General features: G+C 47.1%; 1 protein-coding gene across 2 annotated transcripts in view; it reads right to left on the reverse strand.

Annotated features, from left to right (window-relative positions):
* smyd3 (SET and MYND domain containing 3) overlaps window positions 1–26,711 on the reverse strand; it is a 781,377-nt gene that overhangs the window by 120,110 nt on the left and 634,556 nt on the right. For both annotated transcript variants that reach the window (XM_060831286.1, XM_060831287.1), the window contains 2 exons: window positions 20,362–20,429; window positions 3,547–3,649 (listed from right to left, as the gene is read on the reverse strand). In XM_060831286.1, the coding sequence (XP_060687269.1) occupies window positions 3,547–3,649; window positions 20,362–20,429 (171 nt within the window). The remainder of the gene's footprint in view (window positions 1–3,546; window positions 3,650–20,361; window positions 20,430–26,711) is intronic.

Below are 26,711 nucleotides of genomic sequence, written 5' to 3' on the forward strand. Positions count from 1 at the left end.
GCCTGGCCTCAGCAACATCACTGCTGCGACAAAAGCTGAACGCAAGGTCATGCCAAGTCCTGAGGTGCTCACTGTAGAAATCTCAACATCAACTGTATTCATAACAGTGGCTATAAAAGTTCAAAGGCAGTGGGCAATGAGATACTGCTGTGGCCAGTCACAAAGCTGCCTGCAAGTCAGTCTATCAGTTTCCCTGCTTCTGTTGTGTGCATGTGGTGCAGGGCCAGGTGAAGGCACGTACAGGTTGTCCTTGACTGCGGGGGAGTAACAGCCTGGCTAGCTGCCACTGAGCAACGCATTATCCTGATAACAACGGTAACTTCAAAGGCTGCATGAATAGTTTACCGGGTAATTAAGGATTGGGTGATAAAGACTGGAAAGTGAAAAGGTACTTCGTCTCTTCCTCACCCAGAAAAACAGCGCTTTGAAGATGGATCTTGTAGAGAAAAACAAAACAAGGGCTAAATGTTTTAAAATTCCATCCCAATCTTTGAGTTTTGCCATCACGGAGGCTTGCCTAAGGTCAAAGCCAGCAGCGTGACATAACAGCACTTCAGTCTGTGAACACAGCGTCTTTAAGTATTTGTTTGTGGGATATGGTCTCCGCAGGGTAAGTCCAGTATTTATTGCCCATCCCTAATTGCCCTCAAGCAGGCAAAGGTGAACCGCTTTCTTGAACTATTGCTGTCCTTTGGTTGTAGTGACTTCCACAGTCCTGTTAGGAAGGCAGTTCCAGGACTGTAATCCAGTGGGAGTGAAAGAGCAACAATGTACCTCCAATCCTGATTGGTGTATGGCTTGAAGGGGAATTTGCAGTGGTGCTGTTAACAATATCATTGTAGCCTTTGTCCTTCTAGGTGGCAAGGTCACAGGTTTGGAAGGTGCTGTCAAAGGATCTTTGGTGAGTTTCTAAAGTGCATCTTGTAGATAGTGCACACTACTGCTACTGACCCTCGATGGTGCAGGGAGTGGTGCTTGTAGATGTGGTACTAAGCATGTGGGCTGCTTCATCTTGGCTGGCATTGAGTGTTGTTGGAGCTGCACTCATCCAGGCAAGTGGGAAGTATTCCATCACACCCCTGACTTGTGCCTTGTAAATAGTGGACAGGCTTTGGGGAGTCTGAAATTGAGCTAATTGCTAATTCTTCATTTCTGTCCTGCTGCTGCAGCTACGATGTTCATCTTGCTGGTTCTGTTCAGTTTCTGGTGAATGGTAACCTCTAGGATGTCGATGTAAGAAATTAAGCAATGATAATGCCATGGAATGTAAAGAGTTGATGGTTAGATTCTCTCCTAACTGAATTTGTCCATGTTTGTTGCAGATGGACATGGACTGTTTTAATATCTTAGGACTCTGAGGAAATCCTCTGACTGCTGCCTTAAATGGAAACATTAACCCACTTACAGTCAAAACAGTGGCCTGTGTGAATGTCATTCAAATGCTTCAACATGATGGGACCTCCTATTAACACTCCATCCACCCCACCCCCCTCAATCTGTCACTCGTCACTACAGTCGGCCTTTAAACATCGGTTGAAAGGTGACAAGAAAGCAAAGCTTTGCACTCATCAGAATGAAGACATGAGAAACAGACGTGAGAAAAGGGACACCATGAGAAAAGAGTGAACGAAAAGTTGAGCCATCATCGGCGTGGAGATGCAGGAAGAGCAGTGAACTGTCAATCTTAATTCTCAGGCCAGGGTTTGGTTGGTCAGGGCATTGCAAGGGGATGCAGCAGAGATTGCCTCTCTCTATGTCCCTTTTTGTCTAAAAAAAGGTGCAATGTATCTACAAGTTTCAGTTGTCAATATAAAACAAGGTGCTGTGTAATTATGTATGCAGCTCGTCGCAAATACATCACACAGACAGCCCAGCTGATGACCATACATCAGATTCCATTGTAACTCTTAGCAGATTATTTAGTCAATGACTTCCAATCCCAGAATCACAGCTAATGGTGGAGATACTTTTTTTAGGGCTTGCAGGGTCTGGTGAATGATCTTTACACAGGAACAATTACTCTTGGCAAATCAGACCGAATGGTCATGAGCCTGTTTAACGAAGCGTGCCGTGATGATCAGGAATACACGACCTGAAAGGGTAGTGGGAGCAGATTCAACAAGAACTATCCAAAGGGAAGTGGATCAATGCTTGGAAAAGGGAAAAAAGTATTCAGGGCTCTGGAGAAAGGGTGGATGGAGATACTAGAGAGAGAGAGAGAGAGAGAGAGAGAGCACAGTATGACAGCCTCTGATTTGAATGATTCTATGACGATTCCATGAGACACACTCTCCCATGAAGTCCTGGTGGAATTTAACCATGATCGTGTGCACTGTTGTGATTGGGCCCATTTAGGGTCACATGATCGAGGCTCTGTTCACATTTCAGTTCAAATACACAGAGACCTCTGAAGATATTAATGACAAAGTATTGTTAATGAAAAGCCTTTAATCTCCAGTACAGTGGCGCAGAGTTTTCACTTTCTTACCCGAAAACAAACTAACCAAACTGTTCAAACTGTAGCTGGGTCATGTGTAGGGAAAGGGGTTTGCTTCCATTGTCTCACCCCCCCCCCACATAAACTTGGGACCATTCCTGACCTTGGGAAAAAGGCCATCCCAAAAGGATTAGAGTTTCACTTGGCACAGTACTCGAGGACTTGCTGATGCTTATGCAGTTGCAACTTTGATATTTATGGCACACGTTAGTCACCTTTGATCAGAAATGTAGGCAATAGAGATAACAGCCGAATTTTAAAAAACACTAGGATGAGCATGTGACACAAAAAAAACTCTCCATAGTCTTACTCTGGGCACCTACATTAAGGCAAAACTGTAAACACAGGATACTTGTATTCCAAAGGAAGTGCGAGATCTGGGTTGAATAATGGTACATGACATATAGAAGATGCTGTTGTGGCTGAGATAGTGAAAACCAGTCAATACTGGAAACGCAGAGCTGGATTTCCTTCATTTGTGTGGATTATTACCCTGTGACACCTGTTTAAATTGAATGTTCACTCCCAGAAAGTGAGCGTGGGGCTATTTAATAAAGTACACAGGAACGATTCTTCATTTATATGCTCTGGCCATTGTTGGTGCTGTTTCGGTTATTATTATTCATTGCCTGATGATTACTACACAGCTCCTCACTGTTACTCACCTCTATAAGGTCACCCCCTCAACCTCCTGTTCTCCAGTGAAAAAAAACTTCCAGCCTCTCTCAAATCTTCCAGTCCCAGCAACATCCTATTCAATCGTTTTTGAACCGTCTCCAATCTAATAATATCCTTCCTGTAGCAGGGCAATGCAAGCTGCTGTGCTCAATGCTAAAGGTCATCACTGGCACAGCTGTTAAAGGTAGAGCAAGAGGCTAGGAGAGGAGGTGTATGGAGATCAGGGAAGTTGTACAGTTGGAGGGGATTTCACAGGTGGGGTATTGTGGGGCCATAAAGAGATTGATGAGGGCTGAATGGGACTTGGGGCACAAGTGCAGCAGAGTTCTCCCAACATGTTCATTTGCAGCTATCACCTCACAAGAAATTACCTCTTCATCTGCTTGAATCTGTCGAATTGCATGAAGCTGGAGTTGTTTTCCATCAAAGACAATGACACAGTTTGGGTCACAGCTGTGGTTCAGCAGGGACATGCTGTAAAGATACAATTGTTTGCATTAGTTGGTTCTAATCTCTATATGCACTTCAGAATTCCTATCAGACAGATTGTCTCTGGAGACCATACAAAATCCCTCAAAAATATTTAGAATAACTTGTCATGTTGCAAGAAACCACAATCTTCCTGAATTCTGCATTCATGCCTCTATTATCCACATCGTCAGTGAACTTCCCTTTTCCAGGTCAAAGCTAAAATGTGCAAAATTCCGAGTTTGCAACTGGCACTTAATCATCTCAGCATGGCCGTCCGAGAGAGCATTTAACACATTCCAAAGCTAATGGTTGGGTTTTGAGATAAGCTGATTAAAATCTCTCACTGTAGTAGTGCAGGGATGGTTCGCGAGGCTGGCAAAGTGAGGCACAGGCAGATGGTTTTGGAAGAAACAATCAATGCAGTGTTGAGAGATCAACCCATCAGGACTCAGCCAAAAGTGCAAATTCAAACTTTTGTAAATCCGTCACAACAAGCACACAATCTGTTGAGAGTTTTGTTTCTCTTGGTCAGTTCCTATGTTCATCAACTTGCAGACCATTAGTGCTGAGGAATGGGACAGGTTCTCACTCCTGAAGAAAACAGGAGGACTGCAGACGCTGGAGTCTGGAAAAGCACAGAAGGTCAAGCAGCATCCGAGGAGCAGGAGAATCTATGTTTCGGGTTGGAGCCCTTCATCAGGAATGAGGCTTGTGAGCCGAGGGGGTGCTGAGATCAATGGGAAGGGGGGTGGTCCTGGGGGGAAGGTAGTTGAGAGTGTGTTAGGTAGATGGAGATGGGAATAATGGTGATAGGTCGGAGAGGAGGGTTGAGTGAATAGGTGGGAAAGATGATGGACAGTAGGAGAGGTCATGAGGGCGTTGCCAAGTTGGAAGATTGGAGCTGGAATAAGGTAGGGGGGAGGGAAATGAGGAAACTGGTGAAGGAAACGTGTGGTTAGAAGTTCACGAGGTGGAAGATGAGTTTTTCCTCCAGGTATCGGGTGGTTAGGGAGTGGCGATGGAGAAGGCCCAGGAACTGCATGCCCTCGGCAGAGTGGGAGGGGGAGTTGAAGTGTTTGGCCACAGGCCAATGGGGTTGGTTGGTGCGGGTGTCCCAGAGATGTTCTCTGAAGCGCTCTGCATAGATGTCCTATCTCCCCAGCGTAGAGGAGACACATTGGGAGCAATGGATAGAGTAAATGACATGCATTGAAGTGAAGTAAAACTCTGGTGGATGTGGAAGGCTCCTTTGGGGCCTTGGACAGAGGTGAGGGGGGGAGGTGTGGGCGCAGGTTTTATAATTCCTGTGGTGGCAGGGGAAGGTGCTGAGAGGCGTGGGGGGCGTGGACCTGACAATGGTCTTTACAGAAAGCAGTTAGGGGTGAAGAGGGAAATATATCCCTGGTGGTGGGAGTCCATTTGTAGGTGGCACAAATGGTGAAAGATGATACGATATATATGGAGGTTGGTGGGGTGGAAGGTGAGGACTAGGGGTTCTGTCCTTGTTGCAGTTGCAGGGATGGGATTCAAGAGGGGAGGTGTGGGACATGGATGAGATGTGCTGAAGGGCATCACTGACCACGTGGGAGGGGAAATTGTGGTCTTTGAAGAAGGAGGCCATCTGGTGTGTTCTGTGTTGGAACTGGTCCTCCTGGGAGCAGATGCAGCGGAGGCGGAGGAATGGGAATAAAAGGTAACATTTTTACAGGAGGCAGGGTGGGAGAAGGTGTAGTCTAGGTAGCTGTGGGAGTTGGTGGGTTTGTAGAAGATGTCACTGTTGAGTTAGTCACCATTGATGGAGATGGAGAGGTCCAGGAAGGGGAGGGAGGTGTCTGAGAGGGTCCAGATGAACTTAAGGTTGGGGTGGAATGTGTTGGTGAAGTTGATGAACTGCTCAACCTCCTTGTGGGAGCACAAGGTGGTGCTGATATAGTCATCAATGTAACGGAGGAAGAGGTGGGGAGTGGTGCCTGTGTAACTCTGGAAGATGGAATGTTCTGCGTAGCTGACAAAGAGACAGCCATAGCTGGGGCACATACGGGTGCTCCCACGAGGAGGTTGAACAGTTCATCAACTTCACCAACACATTCCATCCCAACCTTAAGTTCACCTGGACCATCTCAGACACCTCCCTCCCCTTCTTGGACCTCTCCATCTCCAACAACGGTGACGGAATCAACATTGACATTTCCTACAAACTCACCGACTCCCATTTGCCTCCTGTAAAGACACTCTCCCTTATTCCCAATTCCTCTGCTGCCGCTGCATCTGCTCCCAGGTGGATCAGTTCCACCACAGAACACACCAGATGGCCTCCTTCTCCAAAGACTGCAATTTTCCTTCCTATATGATCGGTGATGCCCTTCAGCACATCTTATCCACTTCCTGCACCTTCACTCTTGAATCCCACCCCTCCAACTGCAACAAGGACAGATGCCCCCTAGTCCTTACCTTCCACCCCACCAGCCTTCATATACATCGCATCATCTTCTGCCATTTCTGCAACCTACAAACAGACCCTCCCACCAGATATATTTCCCTCCCCACCCCGATCCGCTTTCCGTAAAGACCCTTCCCTCTGCGACTGCCTTGTCAGGTCCACGCCCCCTCATCAACCTCCCCTCCCCTCCTGAAACCTTCCCCTGCCACCGCAGGGATTGCAAAATCTGTACCCACACCTCTCCTCTCACCTCCAACCAAGGCCTCAAAGGAGCCTTCCACATCCATCAGAGTTTTACCTGCACTTCCACACGTCATTTACTGCTGTTCCCGATGCGTCTCCTCTACGCTGGGGAGACAGGACACCTACTCGCAGAGCGCTTCAGACAACATCTCCAGGACACCCGCACCAACCAACGCCATCGGCCTATGGCTGAACACTTCAAACCCCCCCCCCTACTCTGCCGAGGACATGCAGGTCCTGGGCCTCCTCCATCGCCACACCCTAACCACCCGACGCCTGGAGGAAGAACGCCTCATCTTCTGTCTTGGGAACCTTCAACCACACAGCATCAACATGGACTTCATGAATTTTCTCATTCCCCTGCCCCCACCTTATCCCAGTTCCAACTTTCCAACTCGGCACTGCCCTCATGGCTGGTCCTACCTGCCCACCTTCCTTCCACACCTATCCACTCCACCCTCTTCTCCGACCGATCAGCGTTACCCCCACCTCTATCTACCTATCGCACTCTCAGCTATCTTCCTCCCAGCCCCACCGCACCCCTCACGCCCGCCATTTATTTCGCTACCCCCCTCGGTTCACAAGCCTCATTCCTGATGAAGGGCGTTTGCCTGAAACGTCGATTCTCCTGCTCCTCGGATGCTGCTTGACCTGCTGCGCTTCTTCAGCACCAAAACCCTCGACCCAGGCTCTCACTTCTAACAGCTGGTACGTCTGACATCCAGAAAACTCTCCAGTGGATGTGGAAGATTCCATGGCATTATCTCAAAGAGGAGCAGGGGGTAGTTTAACCAGTGCCCAGACCAAATATTTATTGCTCAATCAAAATCACAAGAAAATTGGTGATCTGCGTATTATCGCTTTACAGCTTCTGGGAGCTGGCTGTGTTTGAATTAGCTGTGGTGTCTTCTACAAAATTGACTTCAAAAGTACTTCACTCACTTTGGAATGAATTGAAAGGCACTATAGGAATGCATGAACTTTTTTTTTAACATAATCATGTTTCCTCTAAAGGGTGTAGGGATGAAGAGGAGCTCTGGGTAGTTGCTCCACTCTCTTAACCCTGAGACCAGCATTGTCGTGTACCTGAGATTCACTGAGCAGGTATTAACCTGGGTGCTCCCATTACTCAAGAAATACATTAACTGCACCAGGGAACAAGCAGCCTTCTTTTAACTTGCAAGTGTCTGGGGGCAATCGTTTGCCAGATTGAGGTCACCAATTGTTTTTTGTTGGGAACACTTCGGAATGGCCTAATATAGCCTAATACCCTCTCCTTCCCCCCTCACCTGCTGCAGTAAGTGTAAGGAGTTCATGGATTTCTCTGTTACTAAGATAGACAGCACCGTCCCTCCCTTTCAGTCGCCCTTAAGGCCAAACCTCCTCCTCGGACTAGTCAAACAGATACATGCACGAGAATTCCTAGAAGCACGGCATTCCAACCGGAACTCTATCAACAAACACATCGACTTGGACCCCATCTACTGCCCTCTGAGGACAAGAACAGGAAATGACATCACCAACCCAAGGAAACCTAAGCACATAAACAGAAAGCAGGTCATAACACCAGCACTTCACCAGAGGCTCACTGAAGATGTTACCTAGTATGGTGACAAAACATCTGAAAATGAACCTTACAGCTCAGTGAGCAAACTTACATCCAGCTCCTCTAATGCCTATCGTTCCCTAGCCCTGAACGTATATCTTTTTCCAATTCCTCTCATACATTCACTTACTGTTTTTCTGATCTCATCTTGTCCTCAAAATGTACTTCCAATGTTCAAGGCCCTCTCCTCACTATACCCATGTTCCCTCCTCTTTGACACAGATGATCAAGCATCCTCCTCCGGTGGCTCTCCACTGTCACCCAACTGATTGGGACTGCCCTTGCAAGGTTCCTTCATATCTATCTAATCAGAGGGGCACTTGCAATGGCTTCTCTCCCTTGGTCCTGCACCCTTACCTCTGGTGACTCGCAAGGTTCTATCCTTGATCCCATCCTATATCTTATCCACATGAGCAGAAATTTCCTCCAGTTAAAGGTTGGGAAGGTTGAAGCTGTTTTTGGTTCCTAATCTAAACTCTGTTCCCTAGCTATTGGGCAGCACGGGGACTTAGTAGTTAGCACTGCTGCCTGCCAGTCCCAAGGATCTGGGTTCAATTCCTGCTTCGGGCAATGGTCTGTGTGGAGTTTGCATGTACTGCCTGTATCTACGTGGGTCTCCTCTGGGGTGCTGCAGTTTCCCCCTGCTGTCCAAAGATGTGCAGGTTAGGTGGATTGGACTGGCTAAATGTGGGATTACAGGGATAAGGCAGGGGAGCCTGGGTATGGGTGGGATGCTCTTCCGAGGATTGGTGCAGAATCGATGGGCTGAATGGTCTCTTTCTGCACTGGAGGGTCCTGCCACAGTTGTGAGATTAAACCAGTTTGTTGGCAAGCTTCATGTCACATTTTACCTTGAGACATGTGTCTAACCTCACAGTCATTCCAATACTATGACCAATTCTTTCCACCACTGTAACAATGCCAACCCAATCTCATGATGTGGAGGTCCCAGAGTTGGACTGGTGTGGACAAAGTTAACAATCACACCACACGGGCTACTAGATTAGAATATTTACAGGGTCGAAACAGGCCCTTCGGCCCACACCGACCCGCAGAAACGCAACCCATCCAGACCCATTCCCCTACATTTTACCCCTTCACCTAACACTACGGGCAATTTAGCACGGCCATTTCACCTCACCTGCACATTTTTGGACTGTGGGAGGAAACCAGAGCACGGGGAGAATGTGCAAACTCCACACAGTCAGTTGCCTGAGGCGGGAATTGAACCCGGGTCTCTGGTGCTGTGAGGCAGCAGTGCTAACCACTGTGCCACCGTGCCGCCCACTTGGAAGCACTAGCCTTTGGAGCTAGTCTACCTGATGGAGGAACAGTGCTCTGAAAGCTAGTGCTATCAAATAAACCTATTGGACTATAACCTGGTGTAGTGTGATTTTTAACTTTAACCCTAACTCGACTCACCTTCTACTTAAACCCTCTAGATTTGTCTGGTTCCAATGGACATGTGGTTGGTCTTTCATATTCTACTCTCTATAAAGTGGAGGTCATCCAAAACTCTGTGTCCTCATTCTCTTCAGAGTGTCTCATTTTCCTATCATGCCTCTGCTGGTTGACCTACATTGGCTTAACGCCAATCAACCAACATCTTGTTTACTGAATTCACATCCATGGTTTTCAATCCCTGCATTGCCTCACCTTCACCCCACCAGCCGGATCTCCATAATCTCCTTCCTTCCCATACCCTGAGGAGATATCTGTGCTCCTCTGACTTTGACCTCTTGTACATCCCTGATTTTAATCAGTCCACCACAAGTAGTGAGCTCCTTCCATCTCTCTGCCCCTCCACCTGACCTTCTCCCATCAACTGGGAGATGCCGGTGTTGGACTGGGGTGCACAAAGTTAAAAATCACACCACACCAGGTTATCGTCCAACAGGTTTATTTGGAAGCACAAGAGGCTAACGCTCTGAAAGTTAGTGCTTCCAAATAAACCTGATGGACTACAACCTGGTGTGGTGTGATTTTTAACCTTCTCCCATTAAAACCTACATTTATGGCTACTTTTATTTTTAGTCAGCTCAGCGAGTATCTCCTCGAGTGACTAGATGTCATTTTGCTTCAGTAAGGTGCCTGAGAAGCCATTTGGATCATTTCATTATGTTGGGGGGGCACATAAGTTTAAGTTGTTGTGTGGGTACAACACAACAGCAGCGGCTTATACACCTTTATTTCCCTGAAGAAGGGGCAGCTGCCCTCAATGCGGGCACCAGGTATCAGTGAGTGTGAAATGGGAGGAAAGTGCCCCACGTTGTGTCTTGTTATTTAGGCTGCTCAGTGCCAGAGCCTTGCTTCATCTCAGTAACTCCCTCACTTCCCAGCACTGCATCTGCAGGCAAGTCACATCCAAATACGGGGCACATCCCTCGCGAGTGTAGGTTACAAGCGGCATTTTATATTCTGTCAATTAGAATTGAAAGCAGCCATTAATTATCTAAAGCCCAAACAGTAAAATCCATGTAATCCATTTAACTGAGGCTTAGTGCCGCTGAATTCATTAGGAGCGCTGTGTAAATACAAATTCCCTCTCCTTCTTTACATAATAGCTGTGATAACAAAAGGATTTCAGCATGCAGCCATGTGCCTCAAGGACCAGGGGGAGAGAGAGAGAGAGAGTCTGTGGCTTAAGTAACAACAACACGCCCCAGTGATAAGGACGTGTATGTGCCAGTCCGGGCTGTGGTTATATGTACCTGGCATCTTCCTGCTGCAATAAACCCCATAATGGGCAAGCCCAATAATGTGTGCAGTGTGTGGCCTGAAGTTTGAGGCTGGTGCACAATTACCTTCACAATACATTTCCCCACTGGTGTGACTATACGGCAGGTATGGTGTGGTCAGGCCAACAACAACAGCTTCGCTAAAACCTTCGCTGGCAATTACCCTCTGACCAAGGATCCGGCTGATTAGATTTTACTATCTGATGTTAGTGAAATAAAAAGGAAGTGTTCTATTGTAAGATTCCTTTCATAGTCTCAGCAAGCCCCAAAGTCCATTCAGGCTAACCAAGTACTTTTGAAATGGAGTTACTATCGCAGGAAATGAAGCAGCCAACCGGTGCACAGCAAGGTCCCATTAACAGCAAGATTAGAATTAGAGTTAGGTTAATTGGTTAAACTCCAATGTGATAATGTCCAGATAATCTGCCCTTTCCTAACGTCGATGTGAGATAAATATTGGTTGGGATACTGGAGAGGACGCCCCGACTCTTTGGAATAGCATCATCGTGGTGCTCTCTTACCACTTCTCCAAGAAATCAAGGCTGGGGTCTAGGTTTAATGTCGTATCCGAGAGAGGCCTTCAGTCGTCATGTTTAGTATCTCTCATTCCTCACTGAGTGCACCGCTGGTTGTGAAGTGCTCTGGGGTGTTGCAGTTCTAGTTATTTCAGTGGGGGGTTTATTTATATGATCATGAGCAGAACTTTCATTGCACGGATTTCATTGGGAGCAGCTGGATAGTGTGCCTGAAACCTGACAGGGGTCTGTGATAATTCACGGTGTTGCATATGATGGAGGGGGGGGACATTTGCTTCAAGGATGGTACTGACCAATCATTGGAGCTGGCAGTACTCACCCACTCTTCGAGTTAACTGCCCGAGTAGGACAGGATGTGCATGTATTTGGAAAGGCAAGGATTGTCTAGGGGTAGTCAACATGGCTTTGTGCATGGGAGATCATGTCTCACAAACTTGATTGAGTTTTTTGAGGAAGTAACAAAAAGGATTGTTGAGGGCAGAGCGGTAGATGTAATCTATATGGACTTCAGTAAGGCGTTCGACAAGGTTCCCCACGGGAGAATGATGAGCAAGGTTAGATCTCATGGAATACAGGGAGAACTAGCCATTTGGATACAGAACTGGCTCAAAGGTAGAAGACAGAGGGTGGTGGTGGAGGGTTGTTTTTCAGATTGGAGGCCTGTGACCAGTGGAGTGCCACAAGGAGTGGTGCTGTGCCCTCTACTTTTTGTCATTTACATAAATGGTTTGGATGTGACCATAAGAGGTACAGTTAGTAAGTTTGCAGATGACACCAAAATTGGAGGTGCAGTGGACAGCGAAGATGGTTACCTCAGATTACAACAGGATCTTGATCAGATAGGCCAGTGGGCCGAGAAGTGGCAGATGGGGTTTAATTCTTCATGTGGAGTGCTGCATTTTGGGAAAGCAAATCTTAGCAGGACTTATACACTTAATGGTAAGATCCTAGGGATTGTTGCTGAACAAAGAGACCTTGGAGTGCAGGTTCATAACTCCTTGAAAGTGGAGTCGCAGGTAGATTGGATAGTGAAGAGGCATTTGGAATGCTTTCTTTTATTGGTCAGAGTATTGAGTACAGGAGTTGGGAGGTCATGTTACGGCTGTACAGGACATTGGTTAGGCCACTGTTGGAATATTGCGTGCAATTCTGGTCTCCTTCCTATCGGAAAGATGTTGTGAAACTTGAAAGGGTTCAGAAAAGATTAACAAGGATGTTGCCAGGGTTGGAGGATTTGAGCTATAGGGAGTGGCTGAACAGGCTGGGGCTATTTTCTCTGGAGCGTCGGAGTCTGAGCAGTGACCTTATAGAGGTTTACAGAATTATGAGGGACATGGATAGGATAAATAGACAAAGTCTTTTCCTTGGGTTGGGGGGGTGGTGGGGGGAGGGGGAGTCCAGAACTAGAGGGCACAGGTTTAGGGTGAGAGGGGGAAGATATAAAAGGGACCTAAGGGGCAACTTTTTCACACAGAGGGTGTTGCATGTATGGATTGAGCTGCCAGAGGAAGTGGTGGAGGCTGGTACAATTGCAACATTTAAAAGGCATCTGGATGTGTATATGAATAGGAAGGGTTTGGAGGGATATGAGCCAGGTGGGACTAGATTGGGTTGGGATATCTGGTCGGCATGGATGGGTTGGACCGAAGGGTTGTTTCCATGCTGTATATCTCTGTGACTCTATGACTCTAACTGAAGCTGGACAAAGCGATAAGAGTCGGTTCAACTCCACTGTGTAACTAATACACCAACGTTGAGTCAATCCTGTGGGTGGTTGACCTTTGGAGCGAGGGTGACAGCATCTGGGGCCTTTGAACATGGGGACTCAGAGATGCTACAGATCCAACAATGAACAGGCAGCTCCCCCACTCCGACTGCCTGCCACGTGGCTGATAGTTAACCTGTATGACTGCTTTATGACACATGGGTCTGCTTGACAACCTTCTATCCAGGTTCCTGGCCTTACAGATCTGAGTGTGTTCCTCAGAGAACCGCAGGGTTCATTTTTCAGCTTGCAACTGTAAAACTCTGGTTATGTGCATTCATTGGTTGGTTTGAAGATCTAATAATCACAGAACATTTGCTACATCTTATAGATTGCTCTTGCAACATGGCAGCTGTAACCAGAACAAGACAGTTGTAACCACAACATGGGGGCTGCAACGAGAACATGATGCCTATAACTGGAATATGGGGACTGTAACCAGAACATGGCGATCATAACTAGAAAATGGGGCTGTAACCAGAACATAGTACCCGTATCTGGAACATAGGGGTTGTAACCAGAACATGGAGCTATAACCAGAACATGGAGGCTGTAACCACAACATGGCGGCTGTAACTGAAACATGGCAACTGTAACCGGAACATGGAGGCTGTAACGGAACATGGAGGCTTTATTAAGAACATGGCGGCTGTAACTGGAACATGGGGGCTGTTTAAGAACGTGGCGGCTGTAACTGGAACATGGGGGCTGTAATCAGAACATGGTGGCTGTAACTGGAACATGGCGGCTGTAACTGGAACATGGCGGCTTTATTAAGAACATGGCGGCTGTAACTGAAACATGGAGGCTTTATTAAGAACATGGCGGCTGTATTAAGAACATGGCGGCTGTATGAAGAACATGGCGGCTATGATTGGAACATGCCGGCTGTAACCGGAACATGGGAGGCTTTATTAAGAACATGGGGGCTGTGACTGGAACATGAGGGCTGTAACTGGAACATGGCAACTGTAACCGGAATATGGTGGCTGTAACTGGAACATGGAGGCTGTAACTGGAACATGGAGGCTTTATTAAGAATATGGCGGCTGTAACTGGAACATGGGGGCTGTATTAAGAACATGGCGGCTGTAACTGGAACATGGGGGCTGTAACTGGAACATGGGGGCTGTAACCAGAACATGGGGGCTGTAACCACAACAAGGCAGCTGTAACTAGAACATAGGGGCTGTAACTGGAACATGGAGGCTGTAACGGGAACACGGCAGCTGAATAGGCAATTTGCCAGACTATCCACCAGAGAAAGGAGGAACGTTTCCTGGCAGTGAGTTAGTTTAGGTTTGGAATGCACTGCCTCAGACAGGTTCAATTGAAGTCTTCAAGAAAGACTTGGGTTATTACCTGAAAGGAAAGATTGGAGAGAAGATGCGGGACTGGGACTAAGCGAATGGCTATCACAATGAGCCAGTATAGTCACGAGGAGCTGAATGGTCTCTGCCTGTGATGTCACAGTTCTGTGATTCTTCAAACTGGGCTCTGTGCATATGTGAAGTTGGTCAGTTTGTGAGTTTCTCTCCATTAGAGCAACACCTTGCAGAGTGTGAATCATCCCAGCCTCAGTGATGGACTAGGGGGCCTGAGTTCCACCATTGAATAGGCCTCCAGACAGGTATCTAATGGGGATAAGCACCACATGCAGCAGCAGCTCAGGCAGCAATCCAGATGCTTTGCTGTCCCTAACTCACCCCGTGGGCCAGACACAGTGCGATTCATTTCCTCAAAATCTCACCCCGAGCTGCACCAAAGAAGAGAGAAAATGGAGGCTGACCTGTCGGGGTCAGGGGAAGACCATGTCAGGACGTGGCGTCAACTTACAGAGCACATCTCAGGGGCAAGAACAGAGGTCTGAGAACCTATAGGCCTTCCCTTTTGAACTGTGAGATCCCGAGGTGGCTTGGGAAATGCGGAACAATGGAAAAACAAGAGAAGACATCTGGAATTGGCAGATGCTTGTACAAATACAATTAAAGGGCATCTGGAGGGCTGCATGAATGGAAAGGATTTAGAGGGATATGGGCCAAAAATTGGCAAATGAGACGACGTCAGATTGGGATATCTGGTTAGCATGGATGCGTTTGACTGAAGGCTCTGCTTCTGTGCTGCATACTCTATGAATATGACTCTATAACATTATGAGCTAACAGAGAAACAAAATCCAAGTTGTGGACTAATCTCTTTGAGTTCAATACTCCAGTCTGGTGTATTGAACAGACGCACTATTTGTGAGTGAGCATCCACTCCTCGGTGGGAACATTCAGCCCCATTCACCACGCACTTCCCACTTGCTGCCAGGTCACTGCAGTCCCTAGGAGTGGCCAAATTTCCTGACCTCCCGCCCCCCCCCACACGCCTCACCCCACAGGACCCCCAATATCCAGTCAAAAGGTGAAGCGAGCCAGCGACCATTTCTTAACCCTGCCACGAACCCATCTTTCAGGTCCAATACATTCATGCTCCTTACAACAGTGCCTCTTGTTCCCAATATTCTTTTCACAGTTTGCAAGCTCTCGAGAAACCTGCTGCCCTCAGCCAGTTTCAGCACTGATTGATTGGCACTGGGTGAGGGCTCCCAGCCACAGCTCTGTCCAGATGGTCCAATCTGTTTGCCCACAGTTGCATCTGGCATGTATAATTCAGCTAGGTCATGTTACACCTCACAGAGACAGTCTTTTACCTTCCCTGGACTCCTGCTTTCTTAATCCGGTCTCCATTTAACCAGAAGAAAACGAGGACTGCAGATGCTGGAGATCAGAGTTGGGAGTGTGGTGCTGGAAAAGCACAGCTGGTCAGGCTGCATCCGAGGAGCAGGAGAATTTTTTTTTCAAAAAATATACTTTATTCATAAAATAATTTGATGGTCGGGACAGTCGGTCATGCCATACATACGTAAACATTTACATACAGAGATCAGAATTTATCATTTTTATATACAGGTCTGTACATTTATCAATCATATGTCCATATATTTAGCTAAGGTGTCAGGACAGCCCAAATAACCGCATGGGACCCCACTTCTTCTTAGGCAGGCAGACATTACACGGTGGTCTTTCCCCACCGCGCCTTGGCGTCAGTTGCCCCAAGCTTCAGCGTGTCCCTCAACACGTAGTCCTGGACCTTGGAATGTGCCAGTCTGCAACACTCAGTCGGGGTCAGCTCCTTCAGCTGGAAGATCAACAGGTTTCGGACCGCCCAGAGAGTGTCCTTCACCGAGTTGATGATCCTCCAGGCACAGCTGATGTTCGTCTCGGTGTGCGTCCCGGGAAACAGGCCGTAGAGCACGGAGTCCCGCGTCACGGTGCTGCTCGGGACGAACCTCGACAAACACCACTGCATTCCTCTCCAGACTTCCTTTGCATAGGCACATTCCAGAAGGAGGTGTGTGACAGTCTCTTCCCCCCCGCAGCCACTTTGAGGGCAATGTGCAGTGCGGCTGAGAGTCCGGGCGTGCATAAAGGATCTCACAGGCAGAGCCCTTCTCACCACCAGCCAAGCCATGTCTTGGTGCTTATTGGAAAGTTCTGGCGATGAGGCATTCTGCCAAATGGCTTTGACAGTCTGCTCAGGGAACCGCTCGATAGGATCCGCCCTCTCCTTTTCCCAAAGGATCTCAAGGTCACTACGTGCTGACCACTTCCTAATGGACTTGTGGTCAAAGGTGTTTTTCTTCATAAACTTCTCCACGAAGGACAGGTATTACAAATGGTCCAACTACTCGGAGCGTTCCGCGGCAGTGAGGCCAGGCCCATCCTTCGCAACACAGGGGACAGGTAGAACCTCAGTATGTAGTGACACTTGGTGTTTGCGTACCAGGGATCCATGCACAGCTTGATGCAGCCACACACAAAGGTGGCCATCAGGGTCAGGGTGGTATTGGGTGTATTTTTTCCCCCGTTGCCCAGACCTTTGTACAGCGAGTCTCTTCGGACCCGGTCCATCTTTGATCTCCATATAAATTGGAAGATGGCTCAGGTGACTGCAGCGGCCCAGGTTCTGGGAATAGGCCAGACCTGTGTCATGTACAACAGCAATGACAGTGCCTCACACCTGATGACCAGGTTTTTTTCCCGCGATGGAGAGCGACCATAGTTTCCATCTGCCCAGTTTCCGCCTCACTTTGTTGATACGCTCCTCCCAAGACTTGGCGCACGCCCCAGCCCCCCCGAACCAAATGGAGAATTGACGTTTCAGGCATGAGCTCTTTGTCAATTCTCTTGCTCCTCAGATGCTGCCTGACCTGCTGTGCTTTTCCAGTACCACACTCTCGACTCCACTTAACCAGCTCAGTCTACTGCAGAAACAAAACACACTCCTCTCCCTCTCTCTCTCTCTTGCAGAAATAAAGCTTCCTGGACAATTTGCTGGGCGTATTTGCTACACAGATATAAAGCCATAGAGTCATACAGCATGGAAATGGATCCTTTGGTCCAACCAATCCAAGCTGCCCAAGCTTCCCAAACTATACAAGTTCCACTTGCCTATGCTTGGCCCATATCCCTCTAAACCTTTCCGATTCATGTACCTATCCAAATATATTTTAAATGTTGTAACTGTACCTGCATCTACCACTTCCTCTGGCAGTTCATTCCACATACGTACTTTTTCTGTATGAAACAGTTGCCCCTCAGGTCCCTTTTAAGTCTTACTCCTCTCACCTTAACACTATGCCCTCTAGTTTTGAACTCCCCTACCCTGGATAAAACAGCTTGGCTATTCAGCATATTTACGCGACTCATGATTTTATAAGATTACCCCTCAACCTCCCACCCACCAGTGAAAAGATTCCTGTGCCTATTGAACCTCGGCGGCTTATAACTCAAACTGTTCAATCCTGGAAACATCCTTGTAAATCTTTTCTGCCCCCTCTCCAGTTTAATAATATCCTTCCCATTGCATGGTGACCAGAGTTGTACACACTGTTCTTTTCTCACACTTATAAAAGATCCCACTTTGCCCTCATTAGCACTTCTTCCTGTTTCTTTGAGATGTGTTGCGATTTGTTTTCCTTGACTGTGCAGACGCAGCTATTAAGTGCCAACCACAGGATGAGCAGACATAGTGGAGTGAAGGACCATGGGAATCGCTCATTAGAGAGAGCTAACCAGTGGTGAGTTTAACCTGAGAGTCACCACGCCTCACACAAACAGTGAGGTTGAAAAGCCAGGAATTGAACCCTTCGAACACAGATTAGCAGTAAAGGGTCTCCCTTTTAAATGGAAAGCAGAATTTTTTCTCTCTCTCGGATGATCAAGAGTCTCTGGAACTCTATTTCTCAGAATAGTGGAGGTGGAGTCATCTGGACTGATAGGGTGTCACAGAATATACCAGGATGGATAGGAAAGTGGAGTTAAGGCCACAGTCACATCATCCATGGTCTCATAGACAGGTGCAGTAGATTCAAGGGGCCAAATAGCTTACTCCTGTTCCTAATTCTTCTGTGTTTGTGACTTCCATACACTGTCGTGGGTTTCTGACAAACAGCGTTTAAGGCTATTTGCATCTCAGACTTGTAAACCTCACACCCACCCTCCTTCAAGCTTCGCCCTGAGAGATAGAACCTGCTCTTTGTGGTGTCAGACACATATGGTAGAACCTCTGTTTAGGTCTTGGCCCTGACATGAGGCTGATTTCTGAGGTGCCCAACTGAAGGGGCGCGTGTGGTGGGGCACCATCTTCCCGGAGAAGGTCAATTTTAGAAGCTGCCTCTGGAAGCATCACCCAGGCAGCCCTGAGGATTGGGGAGGGGGTGGGGTTGGGGTGCTTGGACACTGTAGGTGGGGGGGGGGGTGGGGTGGTTTGCGGTGGGGTGTGTGCTGGGGGTAGGGGGAGAGGGGGCATGGGGAAGAGGGAGCAAGTAGGTGGAAAGGAAGATGGGGGATGGGAACAGGGAGGTGGGAAAGTGGGGGAGCAGGTGGGGGAGGGTAGAGGAGGGGAAGGGGGTTGGTAGGATGAAGGAGGTGGGGAGAAGGTGGGTGTTGGCAAGAGGGAGGTGGGAGAGTGGGAGAGTAGGTGGCGAGAAGGAGGTAGGGGAAGGGGGAGGTGGGGAAGAGGGCTGTGGGGAAGGGTGCAGGGGGAGGTAAGGGAAGATGGAGGTGGGGACAAGAGAAAGATGGGGAGGGGGCAGGTACAAGAAGAGAGGGGAAGGGGTGGCGGAAGGGAGCACCAATCAGAGCAGCCGAATTGCAGGGACATGCAGCAGGCCCATAGTGAGTGCTGTTGAGGTGAATGAAGGGAAGGAGGGCACATCACAAAATGGAGGCATTGTAAAGGTAAGGTACAGTCCCAGTGGATGGTGCATCAGTGAGAGAGATGATGGTGGTGCTTTAACCTGAGAATCACCATGCCTCAGCTGAGGGGAGAGATGGAGAAGGTGCGACCTCCATTGTAAGGTCAGACTGTAATCCTGAAGGGCCCCTGCAAGTGGGCCTTGTGGAGCAGATTCTGAGGAAACGTCAGAACCAGGTCAATGTCGGGAGAGGTGGGGTAAAGATCCTGTGGGAAAGGGACTGGAGATTGCAGGCATTGTAAGTTAGGGTCTGGAAGGAAATCCCAATACACCGGGGGGGGGAAGCACTGCGAGACGGAGATGCAGACTGGGGAAATCTTTAACCAGCAACTACTTGTGGGCCTTGGCATTAAAGGTTTAAAAAAAAGGCAGAAAGCAAAGGCTGGATACAAACAGATGTTGGCGGGATGTTAGTGGTTGTGCTTTCCCCAGGGATCTATGCTCTTCTTTTGTTTTCCATTTATAGAAATCATTTGAACGTTAGACACTAAAGTTTGCAAATGGAGCTCTAAATGGTAAAACATAAGGAGGAATGCCAGAAATCCTGAAAGAATGCACTTAATTTAGTTTTTGCTCGCTTAAAAACACTTTCTTGACAACACACTTTCTAGAGACTGCACTTACAATGTTGAATCAACCGTCACTGTCAGCTGCTGTGAGCAGTGAGAGGGGGTAGGTTTAAATCTGACCGGAGTTTTGACAAAGTTTCTTAAATTTCAAAATCTAATTCACACGGGCTGCCCGATTCAGGACAATAAGACTGACTGAGCAGCTCTATTACAGGTATGATGGGCTGAACGGTCTTCTACAGCCATTGATTGAATCAATGACCCAGGGCAGGGTGACTGATCTGCTGCAGAAGCCTGTCAACCTAACAACCACCTGCATTTATGTAGCATCCCGGGGAGGGGAGTGGAAAGCAGAGGAAGGTGTGTGCACGCTCTGGATAAACAGCACATTGGAATTTGTGAAGCCACCAGTCAGAGGGAACGATCGTGATTATTTTCAGAGAAGCAAGACAACACTGAAACCAAGCATCCAAAGCCTGTACAACATGAGCTGCTCAGAATTCAGTTAAAGTACCTGGGATAGAGGCCAACACCGATCTCTTGCATCTCCCCATCGCTGATGGTGAAACAGTTGCACGTCACCTGTGGGAACAAGAAGGAAAGCCTCTTATTACCAGAAACTTCTGTGAAGAATGCTAGACACTTGGTCAGACAACAGGCGTTCATGTGGGGATCCTGTACTTGTTAAATGTGCAGAGTCCCCCAACACAGGGGTTTAATTCACACATATTTATCCACTGTTAACATGAATCTATTACCCACAGCCAGGCCTGTGAATTGAGGCAGCTTCGCTGACTGTCTCCCTATAAGGATTTGTTGTGCAAATTGGGTGACCAGGGTGAACGAAATCGAGCCCTGTTTGAACTTTCCACTGCTCTCGCTCCCTCCACGATTGACTTTGGAAAATGAATATAGTGCTTGAGTAATGAACATTCTGCACTTTATAATTACAGAATTATTTTACATGGAAAAGAAGAATGTGACGATACTAATTGCACTCCTCAGTGGTCTATATTTTTGAGTAGAATATTGCTGAGGAGAGATGGTGTGGGTGACTTTAGGTGTAATTTTCACAATCAAGAATCATTACGATAAAGTGGGCTGCATTAAAATTACATTGTTTGATGTTGTTTACCTGTTGGCAGTTTTGGAACAGTCATGCAGATTTGTGAACGCTGTCACGTAGACAGAGTGAGGGATGCAGTGTAAAATTTTGGGATTCACCATGACATAAATGTAGATGTGTGACAGTGTATGTGGAGCGTGACCTTTCAATCCCACTCTGCCGCATCCTGTTCTTTTCCTTGTGTGGCATCATGACTAGTTAGAGTGTTAGAGATGTACATCAGGGGAACAGACCACCTTGTCCATGCCAACCAGATATCCTAAATCAATCTGGTCCCACCTGCCAGCACTTGGCCCATATCCCTCCAAACCCTTCCTATTCACATAGCCATCCAGGTGCCTGTTAAATGTTGTAATTTTGCCAGTCTCCACCATTTCCTCTGGCAGCTCATTCCATACACGCACCACCCTCTGCTCAAAAAAGTTGCCCCTCAGGTGCCTTTTAAATCTTTCCCCCCTCACCTTAAACCTATGCCCTCTATCTTTGGACTCCCCTACACTTGGAAAAAGACTGTTCACCCTATCCATGCCCCTCATGATTTTATAAACCTCTATAAAATCACCCCTCAGCCTCCAATGCTCCAGGGAAAATAGCCCCAGTCTATTCAGCTTATCCCTGTAGCTCAAATCCTCCAACCCTTGCAACATTCTTGTAAATCTTTCTTGAACCCTTTCAAGTTTAACAACACCTTTCCTATTGACCAGAATTGAACACAATATTCAAAAAGTGGCCTAACCAATGTCCTGTACAGCCGCAACATGACCTCCCCACTCCACTACTCAATACTCTGACCAATGAGGGTAAGCGTAACAAATGCCTTCTTCACTATCCTGTCTACCTGCAACCCCACTGTCAAAGAATGCACCCCATTAATTCAGTTCTTCACACACTGAAATCTTGCCAATCTAGCTGCTGTCTGGTTTGCCTTGTGGTTGTGCTAGTGCTAGGGTAACAAAAATGGCTGCATGTGGGTGAGTGGGGTGTAATGAATTGTAGGACTCAGTGTGTGGGCAGTGTACCGAAGGAGACAGTGGTGCATGTTACTGGAGCAGTGATCCAAAGTCCAGTGGCCTTGCTCAGAGCGTTTAAGCCGTCAACAAAGGCAATCCTCTTGCTGCCAGAACCGAAGAAAACTGACTCGGGCAAAACAGGGATATGTTCAACAGTGAAAGTCAATGGGACCTTGTGGTGGCTATATCAATGAATCAGTAAAACAAAATAATTCAGACATAGAAGGGACAACACAGTAGGAGGCCGTTCAGCCCATTGTGCGCACACTGGTACTTTTAAAAGTATGTTCATTTTTCTTACTCCTCTTCATCACAATCGACTTGCAATTTTTAGCCCTGAAGTATTCAAGTACTCAGTTGGAAACATGCTGTGGTGTTGCTTCTACTACCCACTCAGGCAGTCCCTTTCAGATCCCAGCCTTGTTTTTGTCTCTCCTCAAAGCACAATGTGTTGTTTATTCACAGAGATATCATTCACTCTCTTCTCCATCTCACACACTCACTCCCTCCGCCCCCAGCACTGTGCCTGTACCTACACCAAGTGGACTGCACTGTCTCAGGAACGTGGCTCACCATCACCTTCTCAGCAACAATTTGGGAATGGACAATGTCTTAGCCCACGACACCCACATCCCAGGAATGATGTGAATGCATTGGAGGCACCTGGAATGAGCAGGGTGCCTGGTGAAGAGAGGACAAATTGGTGAACTTCCTGATCCATAACTCACCATACCCCCCCACCCCCACCTTAAGATGCACCTTCAAACATGTCAGCCAGGGATGGCTGGGAGGATGTAAAACTCAGTCCAGTGTCTCTGAACAAATGTTTGGGGCCTAAGGATTGTAAAAAGAATTATACCTTTACTACGGTGCAGTTATTAAGCATGTACAGAAGGAGATGTCACCTTTTCATCAAATGGGTCTGTCAGGCTCCAGGTATGAAGTCCTCTCTGTATATAGTTCTGTTCAATAAAGCCTCTTACTGTTCACTCATAAGAGTGTCAATCTCATCTTACAACAAGCATATTCTTTGAGCCTAATCCTTTCATGTAAATGAATTACTCAGATAAAGGGGTTTTACAATTAAGTTAGCTCAGAGTAAGCTAACCCACGATCTAATTAACTGGTGCTAATGCTGGCTTATCAAATTCTTCGTACAATTATTGCACTTTTTAAAAAAAATTACCATTTTGATTCAAGAATGGAAAATCTAAAACAAAGTCTAATAGTTTATTCCACGAGGTGATCCGTGATCCGAATTAAACAGGACCTCTCCCTGCCATATTCCAAAGGGCTCTCTGTTAACCGGCTGCAGGACCACCCACAGGCGCACAATCTCTGTGGTCTCATCCAGTGGTCGGGAGAGGATAAACGTAATAACAGTGCACGAACCACTTTAGCAGCACAAGGAACAAAGTGCAGTGTAACTTTATTGGAAGAGATACTTAATTGTAATCATACATCGGGATACAAAACCAGCTGTCATAATAACAACATTCATCACAAGCCTCAATCCGACTCATCTGTGTTTTAACACATCTCCCTGACACAACCATCGTTTAACATGGCTAAATAAGGTATGTTTTTCTTCAGAATCATTAATAAGCCTTTCTCCACTGTGTGACAAAGGATCTCGCTTCAATGCAATTGATGTTTCCCTGAGCATGATAAGGGAGGGAGGTGGGGGTTTGTGGGGAAGGCTACATTTCACCCAGGCTTTACTTCGAGGTTATGTTGCTCATTAGGGATATATATAGCAATACAAGCAGCTGCTGCCATTTTGCCAAGAGGCTTAGTCCATTGTGTCACGTGTAAAACCGAGTCGAAACAGGAAGCAGATCTACTGATATGTGATAACATGCTTGAAGCTCTATAACAGGCCACTGGGCCTAAGGCAGAGGCCTAAGGACTCCTTTTATCAGCCTCCCTTAACCGTACCCATAGGCCGGACTGTAACCCCCTCCAGGCTGGTCTCCAGCCCAGCAGAGTCGCACAGCAATCAACATCATAGTAAGAGGCACTTTAATTGACCAAGAAAACAGCATGCACTGGAAATTCATGTCATTTGATATTTTCCTTTGCACTCACTGTCAATATCACAGAAATTTAGTAAACTTTGTTGCAAAACCACCATCAAAGCTCAGCACAGGCAGTTATAGAGCCATGGAGTCATAGAGATACACAGCCCAGACTCAGACCCTTCAGTTCAAATTGTCCATGCAGACCAGATATTCTAAATTAATGTAGTCCCATTTGCCAACATCACACTATAGAAAGTGCATTAGGGTAATAGAACACATTGAGGAATACAATGTTACAGCTGTAGAGGTCAACATTAAATTTCAGAAGTCTATTAACATGGAAGAAGCTGTTCTGGAATCTGTTTAGACGTTTGTATCTGCTGCCCAAAGGAAGAGGTTGGAAGAGATGATAATCGGTCAGGAGGGGTCTTTGATGATGTTGGCTGCCTTTCTGAGGCAGTGGGGAGTATAGATAGAGTCAGTGGATGGGAGGTTGGCTTGTGTGGTGGACTAAGCTGTGTTTACAACTCTCTGTAGTTGATAATCAAGGAATGTGCGCTCATAATGCAGCCAACTAGGCTCAGTATCAGCTTGTAAATCTTTCCAACACAGGTGGTAAGATTGGGAGAGAATCCTGGTCAGCCAAATGAGGGAAAGAAAGTTGGAGCCCCTACCAGTACTCTGTATTGATCCAGAATACATCATGCTTGTGTAACTGCATGTTGTTTCAGCAGGTTAGACTGCCTGGGAGCCTGTTAGCTAGTGTGGATCAAATTGGTACTGTCGATATGGGGTTTGAACTCTCTTCCAGCAGGGGCAGATTCAGGACTTGTCACTTTGGTCAGTTGTTGAGCACTGCGAGCTCAAACTGCCTTTGGCCAGAGAAATCAAAGAAAAAAACAATACAAGAGAAATGTCTTCAGCCAGAGAGGGGCGAAAATGCAGAATAGTTGGAAGAAATAGCATAGCCGTAGTCATAGAGTCATAGAGATGTACAGCATGGAAACAGACCCTTTTGTCCAACCTGTCCATGCCGACCAGATATCCCAACCCAATCTAGTCTCACCTGCCAGAACCCGGCCCATATTCCTCCAAACCTTTCCTATTCATATACCCATCTAAATGCCTCTTAAATGTTGCAATTGTACCAGCCTCCACCACATCCTCTGGCAGCTCATTCCATACAGGTACCATCTTCTGTGTGAAAAAGTTGCCCCTTAGGTCTTTTTTATATCTTTCCCCTCTCACCCTAAACCTATGCTCTCTAGTTCTGGACTCCCCGATCCCAGGAAAAAGACTTTGTCTATTTATCCTATCCATGCCCCTCATAATTTCGTAAACCTCTACAAGGTCACTCCTCAGCCTCCGACACTCCAGGGAAACAGCCCCAGCCTGTTCAGCCTCTCCCTATAGCTCAAATCCTTCAACACTGGCAACATCCTTGTAAATCTTTTCTGAACCCTTTCAAGTTTCACAACATCTTTCCAATAGGAAGGAGACCAGAATTGCACACAATATTCCAACAGTGGCCTAACCAATGTCCTGTACAGCCGCTACATGACCTCCTAACTCCTGTACTCAATACTCTGACCAATAAATGAAAGCATACCAATCACCTTCTTCACTATCTTATCTACCTGCGACTCCACTTTCAAGGAGCTACGCACCTGCACTCCAGGGTGTCTTTGTTCAGCAACACTCCCTAGGACCTTACCATTAAGTGTATAAGTCCTGCTAAGATTTGCTTTCCCAAAATGCAGCATCTCGCATATATTTGAATTAAACTCCATCTGCCACTTCTCAGCCCATTGCCCCATCTGGTCCAGATCTTGCTGTAATCTGAGGTAACTCTCTTCGCTGTCCACTAAACCTCCAATTTTGGTGTCATCTGCAAACTTACTAACTGTACCTCTTATGCTCGCATCCAAATCATTTTTGTAAATGATCCTTGTGGCACTCCACTGGTCACAGGCCTCCAGTCTGAAAAACAACCCTCCACTACCACCCTCTGTCTTCTCCCTTTGAGCCAGTTCTGTATCTAAATGGCTATTTCTCCCTGTATTCCATGAGATCTACCCTTGCTAATCAGCCTCCCATGTCGAACCTTGTCGAACGCCTTACTGAATCCATATAGATCACATTTACTGCTCTGCCCTCATCAATCCTCTTTGTTACTTCTTCAAAAAACTCAATCAAGTTTGTGAGACATGATTTCCCACGCACAAAGCCATGTTGACTATCCCAAATCAGTCCTTGCCTTTCCAAATATATGTACATCCTGTCCCTCAGGATTCCCTCCAATAACTTGCCCACCACCGAGGTCAGGCTCACCGGTCTATAGTTCCCTGGCTTGTCTTTACTGCCCTTCTTAAACAGTGACACCACGTTTGCCAAACTCCAGTCTTCCGGCACCTCACCTATGTCTATCGATGATACAAATGTCGCAGCAAGAGGTCCAGCAATTACTTCTCTAGCTTCCCACAGAGTTCTCAGGTACACCTGATCAGGTCCTGGGGATTTATCCACCTTTAACCGTTACAAGACATCCAGCACTCTGCAATCTGGACATTTTGCAAGATGTCACCATCTATTTCCCTACAGTCTATATCTTCCATATTCTTTTCCACAGTAAATACTGATGCAAAATATTCATTTAGTATCTCCCCCATTTTCTGTGGCTCCACACAAAGGCCGCCTTGCTGATCTT

Source organism: Hemiscyllium ocellatum, chromosome 10 (assembly GCF_020745735.1).
Source record: "Hemiscyllium ocellatum isolate sHemOce1 chromosome 10, sHemOce1.pat.X.cur, whole genome shotgun sequence".
NCBI lineage: Eukaryota > Metazoa > Chordata > Chondrichthyes > Orectolobiformes > Hemiscylliidae > Hemiscyllium > Hemiscyllium ocellatum.